Genomic DNA, 12,371 nt, shown 5'->3' with positions numbered 1-12,371 from the left:
TTTATTTAAATAAAATTAACGAATTTTTTCAGTATATGTGTCGTAAATTTAATTCCGTAAATGTAGTATATTTTGAATCCGCAATGGTGCTTAGGCCAGCCATAGGCAGCCATTCTCTCCCCTGCCACGTCGGCAACACTAAAAAAACCACCTGCCACGTCAGATTTAGGCCAGCCATAGGCCAGCCGCAATAAAAACAATTCAAAATATACTACATTTACGGAATTAAAATTGTGATATACGGAATTAAATTTACGACACATATACGGGAAAAATAATCCATTCCATTAAAAAAAAGTACAAAGATTTAAAAAAAAAAGTACATGATTTTTTTAAAAAAAAAAAGGGCTTCAACGCACGAGCCCCGCCACTCTCTACTCCTCATCGCCGTCGCCGGCCGTCCTCGTCGTCGCCGCCGTTGCCGCCACCCGTGGTATCTGAGCCCACGTCGGAACCCCCCAGCCGTGACCTCGCGATCTCTAAATTAGCACGCATGCTCTCGAGCATCTCGTACATAAACCTCTTCTCCGTGGGGTCACGTGGCGTTCTTCCACTCGGGATCCAGCTGCTGCCGCTGTAGTCCCCGCTATAGTTAAGTCCGCTTCTTCGGCCACCCGCGTGCACTCCGCCCGAACTCTCGGAGTCCTTCAACAACAAGAAGCACTCCCGAAGGTGAACTCCTTATACTTCCCTCCAAGGGCCGCTCGCGCCATCCTCCGGCGTCGTCTCGCCCGCCATTCGAGTGACGGGGGCGTTGCGCATAAATCGCAAAACGGCCCACCGCGCCCTGTGCGCTCCCACCCCTTCCGACCTCCTCGTTGCGAAGTCCTTCCCGGCGGGCAAGTGCCCCCATGGCGCTCGATCTTCGCCCACATTGACGAGCACCTGTTTGTTCCGCAACCGTGGATCGTCCCCACACCTCCAACCCCCCCTTGGCCACCCTGCGTACCATCCTCCGTCCACTTCCACCGGCCGTAGGCGGCTGCGATGACTCGCGACCGCCTTCCCGCCTTCCTTCCCCTCGCTTCTTCGCCGGGCCGGCGCGCGACGGGAGTATCATCGTCCTCGAGATCGATCCCCATATCATGCAATATGAAGGTCATCGCGAGAAGCTGCGTCACGGGTCGACGTGTGAGCAAGCCGTGAAAAATAAAGCGAGGGCCGATATACCGCGTCCCCTCCGGTGACCTGCACACCCCCTCGCATCCGGATGCATGCCGTGCGGCATCCCCGGCATCCCCTGCCACATCATCCCCATCATCTGTGCTGCTTTCCGGGCATACCCCCACCGGCGTTGACGCCCGCGCTTCCCGCTCCCGCCCGGATCCCCACTGCATACCCCCTGGTTCCCCCGGACACTAGCCATCATCCCCATCACCCGATTCCAAGGGATGTTAAACCCGGGCCCATCCGCCCCCATCCGGATCCACGGTACCGTGGAGTCCGAGATCCGCTTGCGGATGCTCTAATACTATAAAGAAATTACACAATCAAATTTGTGTAAGCCAATTATTGTCCAAAACTGAATAATAGCAAGTGTTCATATTTTGAAAATTTGGCAAACTGATAGAATTTCATATACTCCTACTACTTTTTAGGGCAGCAAAAAAATGAAGGTGACAAAACGAAAACATCTATTACCATATAGGTTCTGACAGAGACTGCACAACACATGATTCTCAAGAACCCTAAATTATTGCAGCAATTTGTCTAAAGTTACTTCAAAAGAGAGATTCCAAGAAGCCAAGATGCCATAATCAAATAGTTTATGGCTATGAAGAGCACCAACTTTTGAAATAAAGCACAAACACATTATTAAAGAGACAAGGATTTTTCTACGTTGGTTCCACATCTAAATTTAAGTAACTATCTTATGTTAGTCGACTCAATATTAAATTTGTTTGAAGTTATCGGAAATTAAATTTTTCTAAAAATAATTCCATCATAAAAATTTAAAAACATCAAAACTCATCACATGATACTATTCATGACATACTACTTATTCAGAGCTTTCCATTAGCACAAGTGCACAACAAAGGTAGTACAACCAGAACAACGACACATTCTCTGCTTCAAGATAGTTGACATAGTGTCGAGCTTATATTTTTGCCGATTTTTCGTGAACCTACCTCTCATCAATTTGCTTAACATCTTTTTCTTATGATTTACTAGGACATTTCAATTTCAACAATTAATTCAAATTGAAACTCACAATCAATCCTAATCATCTCAATTGAGAAAAAAAAACACATGCAAAAACTCCAACCATTATTGCAAGAACACAAGCAAGATTAATCAACATTTACTAACCATTATTTTTCATTCCATAACATCATTTATTCTATTCAACACTAAGTAATGTCCAAGATCAAGCACTACAATTTTGCCCTTCAAATTTTTTCACCCTACTTTTCTTTTCCAACTTTACCATAATACCCTTATCCTCATTCGCAACCCTCATCCAACCCGCAGTACACCGCGGCATCCACTAGGGTCAAACTCGGCATACAACTCTCCGACCGAGTAAACACACCACCAACGCCCTCCAAGTCGAGCCCCCGACCCTTGTTGGTCGGGCTACACGGCATTGACCTCAGCGCCTTCGGGCTCTCGAGGCCCCTCATCATGACACGCCTCATCGCCCGGATCAAGTGAACGGTCGGGTCCTCCGGGGGCCCGCCGGCCCGAAACTTGCTGCAGAAGCTGATATGCCGGGCCACCGCCTCCTCCGGGCTTATCAGCTTCCGACACCTCACGATTTCGTCCTTCACCGCCTCCGCACAAAGCCCGCATATCCATTTCCCGCCATACCTGAAAAGCCCGAATAACGGTTATTTAACAGAATTTTAGACTTCTTTTCTCATCCAAATTTAACGAATTTTCTTTTACCTTTCGCGAATTGTCTCGATGTAGGAAAGGGTGCATTCCTCAGTAAGCCCGCAGCAATCGCATTTCGCGAAATCAACCTCGTTTTGGCCCGAAATCGCGTTTGCGGGCCCTTCCGGCCCGGAACCCAACACCATCGAATCGTTAATTATGCTCGTAGACATCTCTAAAAAAAGGTGAATTCACAATCAAAATCGAAACTTTCGAACTGGGTAATTCATGAAATTGGAAATCAAGAGAGGGGGAGAGAGATTACCAGCTGAATAAGATCAAGATTGAATGGATAAAAATTGGATCTTGATTTGATGTTTTGCTCTATCGCTCTTTCTCCCACTCGACTTCTTCTTCTTCGGGGATGAAGAATGTATACATGAAAGACATGTCAGAAAAGGCCCAATTCGATCGATGAGAGAGAATTCAAGAAATTTGCCTTTTTCTCTCTAGTTGAAGACAGAATCTCTCAATCAATCAGTGGAGCTTTAGAAGGTGTAAAGATGTTATCAAATATTCTTGCTATGGCTGTTTTTGGGAGAGAGAATTGAGAGACTTTGTGTGTGTAGAGAGAGAGAGAGAGAGTGCAAGAAAAAGAGTTTATTTGTGCGTTTTATTGTGGAAAAGAAGGTCAATGATTGGCGGTGAGGGGTGGTGGGGGTGGGGTGTACACGTCAGCATTAGAAAATAGTGTGTGTGTGTGTGTGTGTGTGTGTGAATTCTGGTCTTATCTCTGTGGATTTGCCAGCAATGCATTATCTGTGTTTGGAGAGCTGTCCAATTCTTGCTATTCACTCATGAATATTATTTGGAAATTTCCATTACGATGATGACGAATAGGAGCCAGACACGTGGCAAAAACAAATTATATTCTTCAAAAATAATTTTGTGAGAAATATGGAACTACATTTGATTGTATTACTATTAATCAGGGGGTTGTTATATTGAATTAATGGTCATAATTGTGTTAATTGTATCTTCTTCGAAATTTGGTGATTTAGTTGAATTTTTATTTATTATCATATTTAATAAAATAAGAGGTGAGGGAAGAAAGTTTCTTATGTGTTTTTTTAATTGGGTGGACCAATTAATTGAAGAATAATCTGAGGAGATTCCATGGAATTAAATTAATGATAGGCTAAGTATTGAAGTAATAGACCAGAGAAATTGGGGCTGTCGATTTCAATTAATTGATATATTGTTATTTTTAATGAAGAGAAGAAAATGATATTGAAAGAAGCTCCTATGAATTCATTCGTTTATCCCTTTGAAAATAATGTATTAAAAATAAAATGTCGGCTTGTTTTTGTAGTTTATTGTTTTCCTTTATCAATTGGCATCTCTTCAAATGTGAAAATGTAAAGTCTATTTTGTTTTTCGATCTTATTTTATGTTCACATCACTTTCAAAGCTATGCATATTTATGCTTATTATATGTATATGAGTATTTACATATTTATAAAGTAAATAAATCTAACAAAAGAAGGAGAAAATATCTTTCAACCATTCAAGTTACTTGGTCGTGGGCAAGAAGACAGAATAAAAATGAAAAATAAAATAAAGAATTTTAATTATCATTTTTCTAAGTAAAGTAGTTGGGTATCCTTAACTCTATATATTTATAACATTTATATTTATATTCTGAACTTATTAGAATTGGAAATAAAGACTAAAAACTAAACTAAAATCTAATTAGGTTTTATTTTCCAATTCTAATTGAACTTTTTTCGATCGTTAATTTTTTTTTATTCGCGTTTTGAATTCCATAAAAGAAACCAGTGTTTTAGTAATTCGACCTAAAAATTATGAAAATTTTAAATTCATTACCTCAAATTTAAGTATTTGGCCATCAATATATTATCCATACATTCATAGAAATCCATTTATGTAAATTCAAAACATTCAAGTTTATTTAGATCTCGAAATTACATTTGGTACAAAATTCAAATAATGTCGAACTAAAATCATAGTACTCCATAAAGTTTTACGCATTTTGTTGCTTAATGAAAAGGTACACTGAAAATGATGAATCACGAATATTAATTAATATATGTTCATAGTATGAGCCAATAAGCTAAGAATGCGTGTAAATAAAATAAATTTCAAGATTTAAAAAGGGAAATTTCTCAATGCCCCCACTACTATTGTAAGTATAATTAGTCACATTCATATGAAAATGAAATAAAATGAGAAGACAATTTTCATGCACTTGTGAATATATGTGAATTTTCCAAAGCCACGTCGGCATTTAAATTTAATTCTCTCCCATTCCTAGATGTCACACAAAGCAAACCAAGTTTTCTTCACATGGCTGTCCCCATTTACATGCACTCTCACGTTTTATTTTGTTTTTTGTTTTATTGATTATTTTTTCTACATATACATACATATACACTTTTGTTATCCAAGATAATATTCTTGGATTTTTATCAAAATGGAATGTATTTGATTTTTATATGACTTTTCGTATTATTTTGTGTGTTTTATGATGATTGTTTCGTACTTTTCAATTGGTTTGAATCTGCTGTAAATCATTTTCTCTGGTAGATGAAATTAGCGAAGAACGTTAAAACTCTTATTGCTTTTCAGTTTTTATTTTCTTCTATAGTAGTTTTAGATAAAATGTTTGTTTTTCTTCGTATCTAGATTTCATTGTTGTTTATATTTTATTTTATTTTATTTTTTATTGAGTATTTTCCTTCCTATAGTACATTTTTGTTTTCCAAGATAATATTCTTGGATTTTTTTTTATCAAAATAGCTTCCTTTTTTTTTTGCACTCTATATAATTTTTTTTAATTGTGGTTGTAGTATTATTTAAAATTTAAATTTGTAACAACAAAAAAAGGCTCTAAGAGGGACCCGACCAAAATGTCATGGAAATTTGTATCTTTCCCATTATCATTTCATTTTTGCATTCCCATCATCTCTATTACTACTAAAATGATTCCAACACCACTCGTCCCTCTAAATTTGCCCTAAATTATACTCCCCTCCATCCCATAAAAATAACAACACTTTTTTTTTCGGTTGTCCCATAAAAATATCACATTTTTATTTATAAAAAATTATACCAAACTCATTATTCATATACATCAATTTATTTACAACTTATATCATTATAACCCATTATTAAATATTAATAATAATGTGGGTCTTTATCTACTAACACTACTTTAATATCCGTCTCCTTATCTCTTTTAAGTATTTTACCAATTTTACATTAATTCTCGTGACGTTCCAAATATCCTTATTTTTTTTATTTTTTTAAGACGGAGCATAACAAACATTAAATTCATCATCAATCACCACACATAGCATAGGTACGTAGACATAAATGCAATTAATTATGAAAAAAAAAATCAATCACGCAATGAAAATAATTACACATGATTACTTTTGTGACAAATGTTTGGTCCCTAGTCTTCGAGCTAGCTAACTGATTAATACCACTATTAATTAGTATTAAAAAAAATAAGATAATGTTTGCCCTAAGAAAAAGAGTGGACATATATGCCTAAAAGGACTGTTTAGGTTGTATCTTCACACCCAAATAAAATGTCCATTTCTTGTCGTCCCAAACTCATAATTAATACAAACACATAGACCTACAAACCACCTGCATTGTATGAAATCTAAGGTACAAAATTGCAGGTCATTACCTGTTTAATTTGTGGCACATTTATTGGTATGTGACACTATTTATTACGTGTCGAATTGCCCTTACATATAGTTCTTGATTGCCATTTTAATTCAACGAATTTTTTGAACAGCGACGTTTTATCGTGTTGAGTACAACGTCGAATAACAACTATAGTGTCCAATTTTTCAAAAACATCTAAAAGTGTGGTGTTGTATGTTATTTACGTAATTTTTCATGTGTTACAATATGATCTGTCGAAAAAAGTGACGGATAATAGAGTAGCAATCCAGGATAAAAACAAAATAAAATCGATGTACAAGAAACAGATGCTTCATAAAAAACAAGAGAAGAAGAAAAGTAGCAGACAGGCACTAAAAAATGAAGCAAATATGCAACACGCATCATAGTGTTATCCAATAATCTCATCACCAAAGATGAATAGCCTGAAAATAGCTTCAAAACGAAAGAAGAGTTCGTTAGCACAAGATTTACGACATTACACAGAACAAAAAATTCTACAAAGACAAAATATACAACGAAAGTACTCAAATGATCAGATAATTATAAAAGCAAATATAAGAGAATTTATTATGAATTACATCATGAAAGATTATTATTGAAATTTTTTGTAATTATAATACATAATTTTAATCTTAAATTATATGCCAATATGAAAATGCAACTTTGATTTGTCAGATGGGATAGTCAGATTTAGTTGTTGGATATCTATAAGAAGCATTTCTCATTTTTCTATTACTAACAAAGTAAAAATCAACAAAGAAAAATCAAAACACAAGGCAATAATATATAGAGATCTGGCCGTCACATAAAGTTTTCAATACTGAAATTTGAGTCTCATATTACATATAGTGATTATAAAATATGATATTTTCCCATAACATATATGGTTTCTGAGTGTTTATTTTCTTATGCTAATTACACATTTTATTTTACATATAATTCTTGAATATAACGTACACGAAGTTGTCACAAGTTTTCTACTTTTTCATATATAAAACTCTTTGTAAGCAATATTACAGATATACGCCAAGAAAATTATGATTAAAATATTTAATTAATGTGTATCAAACGAAATCAAATGTGGTTTACAAGATTTGAAGTTCCAAGCAACTTGTGAAATATGATTGAGACTTGTGTCAATAGGATATTAGATAATACAGTTACATGAAAATAAAATATCACCCAACATGTTCATCAAGAGGTTGAGTGCAAAGTAGAATAATCACTATTCAATGATAGAGAAATAAAACAAATAATACATTTAAATTATTTGATCCTCAAAATCTCAATCATTTTTTACAAATCTTTTTTTATCTCAATTATTCGAGAAGCGTCTTCCATCTTCTTTGATCACACATTTTTAATTATTACTTTCATTGTTTCATAGAATAAATAATATGAGTAATAACTTTTCATCACCAAGAAATAAATATAGATGGAAATTTTTATACAACGTGAATTTTACATTTATATAGTACTATTTCCTTTATAATGTAACGAGTTAATAGAATGTTTGATCTACATATGAAATAAATACAGCAGTAAAAATGAAATGAGATGCGTAATGACGAATATCCAGAAATAATAAAATAAAAAAATTTAATGATTAGATGTAATAACGAGTCAAGGAGTACAATTTTGCAGATTTGTATACCCACAAACACAAGATATTTCGAACTCCTCACTTATTAGTAGAGAAAAATGAATTGAGATTTAAATGCTCAAGTATTAACATTTGAATAAAAATGTCTTTTTTTGTCGAGAACAAAAGTACAAGTGGACATTGGAGTTTGATTCTTGTAAGAGAAGGGTGAGATTGTGTAGTTTTCATGTCAATTTATTACATTCAACTGGTTTGTAATCTTATCACTTTGTGTTAGTTAAAGAGTCAATTTTTCCGAGCTACATATTTTATGCCTAAAATTGGCATTTTTGTTTCACTCGTCAATTTACCAATTAATACTATATGAATAAAAGGGTTGACATACCACAGCTGGATTCAAATTATGAGTGTGTTTTACAAAAATAACCTATACTAATATCTTTTGTATTGAATGGGCTTAGTAATACAAACATGATGCTATTTCACATACACAAGGCTTTTTATTGGACTGAAAATATAATATTTACCATACTTATTGGGCTAATATGGGCTTGATTTTTATGGGCTGAAGTCATTTTCCAGTTTGATTTATTATTCTCCTTATTTGTGCGTAATGAATAAATTTCCATAAATCAATCAAATTTTGTGAGATCATTAGTACTCCCTTCCCTCTGTCCCACATAATTTTACTCAGTATTTCATTTTAGTTCGTCCCACATAATTTTATCCATTTCATTTTTACTATTTTTGGTAGTGGACCTCATATTCCACTAACTCATTCATACTCACATTTTATTATAAAATCAATACTTTAAAAGTAGGACACACGTCCCACCAACTTTTTCAACTCACTTTCTATTACATTTCTTAAAATCCGTGCCAAGTCAAACTACGTAAAATTATGTGGGACGACTGGGGAAAAGTTTATTTCCCCACAATTCTATCATGTAAACTATATGCAAACATAGAGCCACAAAATCTTCGTTCTCACAAATCTTTTTACTATTAATTTTGTTTTTACAATTTTATTCCTTTTAATTTATTTACTATTTTCATCTTTTTGGCTGCACACTCATTAAGTACAATTTTGACACCTTGAAACTAAAACTACAATAAAATGGACACCTTGTTTTAGGAGGGTGAGCCGCTGTAATTATTGTAGACTGTGGTCAATATCATTAGATAATTTAATTATTGAAGATAAATTAATTAAATCATTCCCCATCAGCCAATCGTTGAAAATATTAATTTCTCAGTTGTAACCATTTTTTAATAGGAACAATAGAATATTAGTTTGACTTCGTGAGTCATCATATTAGTCATTCTAGATCATACATAGGTAAAATTTTAAATAATCTTTATCATTTCATAATTAAACGCTAAAAAGCTTCTTTTTCTAGTCGAAATTAACTAAAAAGTATTCGCTCGATTTTCTTTTTACAATCAGCCAAGAATTGGTTGTACATCAAATTTGTTTTCAATTTTTAATTTAATTTTTTTCATTTCAGAAACTTATAAGTGCCTATTGCATTACTCATATAGTATCATCGTATATTATTTATAATTTGAAATAAACTCCAAAATATCGGAAGAAAAAAAAATAGCTCGTCCTTAATTTAATTTGGACCTACGTAGATTCGCCTACGATCTTGGCTTTTTAATTTACAATGACACAAGAGATGCTCAGAAAATAATATAATAATAAAAGTGAATTACATAAATGGTACCTGATATGTATTTTATATCGTTTTTGGTACTTATAAATCACAGTTTTTGTACCTGATGCAATTTTCTTCCCAAAATAGCCTTTAAACAAATATATTTTCTCATTTATATCATAGAGGATATTTTGGGCAAACATAAAATTAGTACCAAAAGTGATATTATAATATCTTCTCTCGTTCTCCTAATTCTTTATACTATTATAATTAATCAATATTAATATTAATTTTTATTTTTAATATCATTCAAATATACTTAAATATAACTATAGTTATAGTTATATTTAATTATTATTATTATAATACTAAAAATTGATAGTAAAACAAAAACACTTTTATTAGAGTTTCTCCATATAATTCCCATGTTCCTTTGTATGACAGAAACTTTTATTTTGCTTCACAAATTAATACTGAAATGGTACCTAAATCTTTTTTTTATCGTATCTATATAAAATAATGCTCCTTTGTAGAACATGACAAAAATTATTTATCAGTCAAAATTTGTCACCGCAATTCCGCAAATAACCCGTTAATAGTGTCAATCAATGCATTGATATATTTAGGCGTGTTTTTGTAAATTTCAGTACTCATATAATACTACATTAATGGTTTTTTATTTAAAATTCATTATTTGTATAATCTCTTTCTATTTATTATAGTAAAAATGGATGATTACGCTTCAATTATCTACTCACATATAAATCGATTAATATTATCACAGCCGTCTTTAAAAGGAGTATCGTTTTACTAAATTTGATATATGACCTAACTTTTCAATCGTCTGTCATTGCCAAGGAGAAAGACTAACATGGTGACGGGTAAGTGTGTCCTTTCTTAATATCTTTTTGTGATTTTGCTTTGTTTCTTGCTTTAGCGTTGTTGACTTTTTTCAACCTGCTTAGAATTTGTAGAGTTATTTGTTTGCCTTTATTATGGGCTATTATTAATATTTTTGTTACATATCTTTATTCGACTACTTATTGAATTTATACTCACTAGTTTAGTTTTACATAAAAAAAATCTAATTGCATATGCTTTAGCCAAATTAAACAGTGGTGCCTACCCCACATGCATGTACCCTAAATATCACCTAACCATTATTAGTATTAATTAAAAGCGGTCCAGGTGGACCATACATGTTTAAGTGAAAAATTAATATGGGCCAATGAACGGCCGCCACATATCACAAATTTTATGTTTCCATGCAATAATGTTAGCAATAGTCAATTTCAATCAGATAAAGAAGTGGGCACACTTTCCCTATTGTTTACCTATTGTTTCCCTATTGTTGACCAATGCTATTAGTGCTAAAAAAACAATTGTATTAGTGTTGTGTCATGTCGTATCATTTTGAGATGAGCTTGTATTAAACCATAAGATGAAAAACAATTTTAATTGATAACACATTTATTGAGAGTTTGAGTCACAATAATGTTTATGTACTAGTGTGTAGAAAATCATCAATAAGTGGTGATCGTGTTCCTCATAAAATTTTCTGATACATGTGTCAACATTCTCACTTTTGATATCTCTTCGTCTCGTCAAAAAAAAAAAAAAACGTTTCGATTGGTAAGCGTCTTGAAGCTAAAGTGGGATCCAATCGAGGTAGCTTGCTTACTCTCGCCCACTAGTTATTCCATAAATGTGAATGATACATTTTGAAAAAGAATATATTAAACATCAAATCATTTATGAATTTTGATCAATGATGATTGTATTAATAGGCATGCATGAGTTTAGGTTAAATTGGCCAAACAACGCCATTTTTAGATAGTATGGCAACTTTGTTTTGATTTTTGCAGTTAGAATTGTCCTCAAATTCGACTTTTGATTTTATTTGGCCAAAACAACTTCGATAATATGCACATATCAACTCTAATTTATGTAGAATAAAATATCACTAATAAATTTGAATACTTTTAAATAAATAACCATGTCCACTCAATCTAATTTGATTTAAAAATATACTCCTATTAAATTATTGATATTTAAATAAAGGCTGTTTTTTATCATAACCATATCCTATATAAGATTTGGTGTCTCAAATAACCACAAATACATCAACTTCGTCGTACGGCGGTATGGTCCAAAGGCCCAATTAATTGACTCCCTTCGATTGACTGATTTTTGAAGTGACTTTTTATTTGTAATTTGTTTAATTTTTGGATTAAATTTGATATGTATATTATGTTTGTGAAATAATATTCTCAAACAGAACGATAGGAGTATATTATATGGTCAGTGACTCAATCTTATTATAAAACACATAATCAAACCCACATAACTACATAAGTAATTTAAAGATACCATTATTCGAGGGAGTGTGCTAACTCATAACTTAATTATAATAATAGTCATTAGGTATTCAAATTAAGGGCTAAAATCATTAATCCCTAAATGTCAATACGATCAACGAAAAAATAAGGCATATGATTAATTCCAAAAAATATCAATAGGGGTATTAATGTCAATTAACTACATGTTTAGCTATAACTAACTTTTAAAAG

At 33.1% G+C, this 12,371-nt stretch overlaps 1 protein-coding gene across 1 annotated transcript; it reads right to left on the bottom strand.

Annotated features, from left to right (window-relative positions):
- Positions 1-2,291: 2,291 nt before the first annotated feature.
- Positions 2,292-3,461, bottom strand: LOC125203746. Its single transcript, XM_048102177.1, has 3 exons — positions 3,143-3,461; positions 2,890-3,052; positions 2,292-2,811 (listed from the first exon to the last, which is right to left on the bottom strand). The coding sequence occupies exons 2-3, from the start codon at positions 3,048-3,050 to the stop codon at positions 2,445-2,447; spliced, it is 528 nt and encodes a 175-aa protein (XP_047958134.1). The 5' UTR covers positions 3,051-3,052; positions 3,143-3,461; the 3' UTR covers positions 2,292-2,444.
- Between the last annotated feature and the right edge of the window lie 8,910 nt (positions 3,462-12,371).

The sequence above is a fragment of the Salvia hispanica genome, chromosome 2, assembly GCF_023119035.1.
Source record: "Salvia hispanica cultivar TCC Black 2014 chromosome 2, UniMelb_Shisp_WGS_1.0, whole genome shotgun sequence".
Classification (NCBI taxonomy): domain Eukaryota; kingdom Viridiplantae; phylum Streptophyta; class Magnoliopsida; order Lamiales; family Lamiaceae; genus Salvia; species Salvia hispanica.
This window is presented reverse-complemented; position numbering and strand designations above follow the sequence as displayed.

What these genes read in the sequence shown, in the direction of transcription:
- LOC125203746 (XM_048102177.1), bottom strand. Translation starts at nt 3,050, where the DNA reads ATGTCTACGAGCATAATTAACGATTCGATGGTGTTGGGTTCCGGGCCG. An exon ending in ATCGAGACAATTCGCGAAAG is followed by an intron (nt 2,812 to 2,889) that starts GTAAAAGAAAAT and finishes CGGGCTTTTCAG; the next exon opens with GTATGGCGGGAAATGGATAT.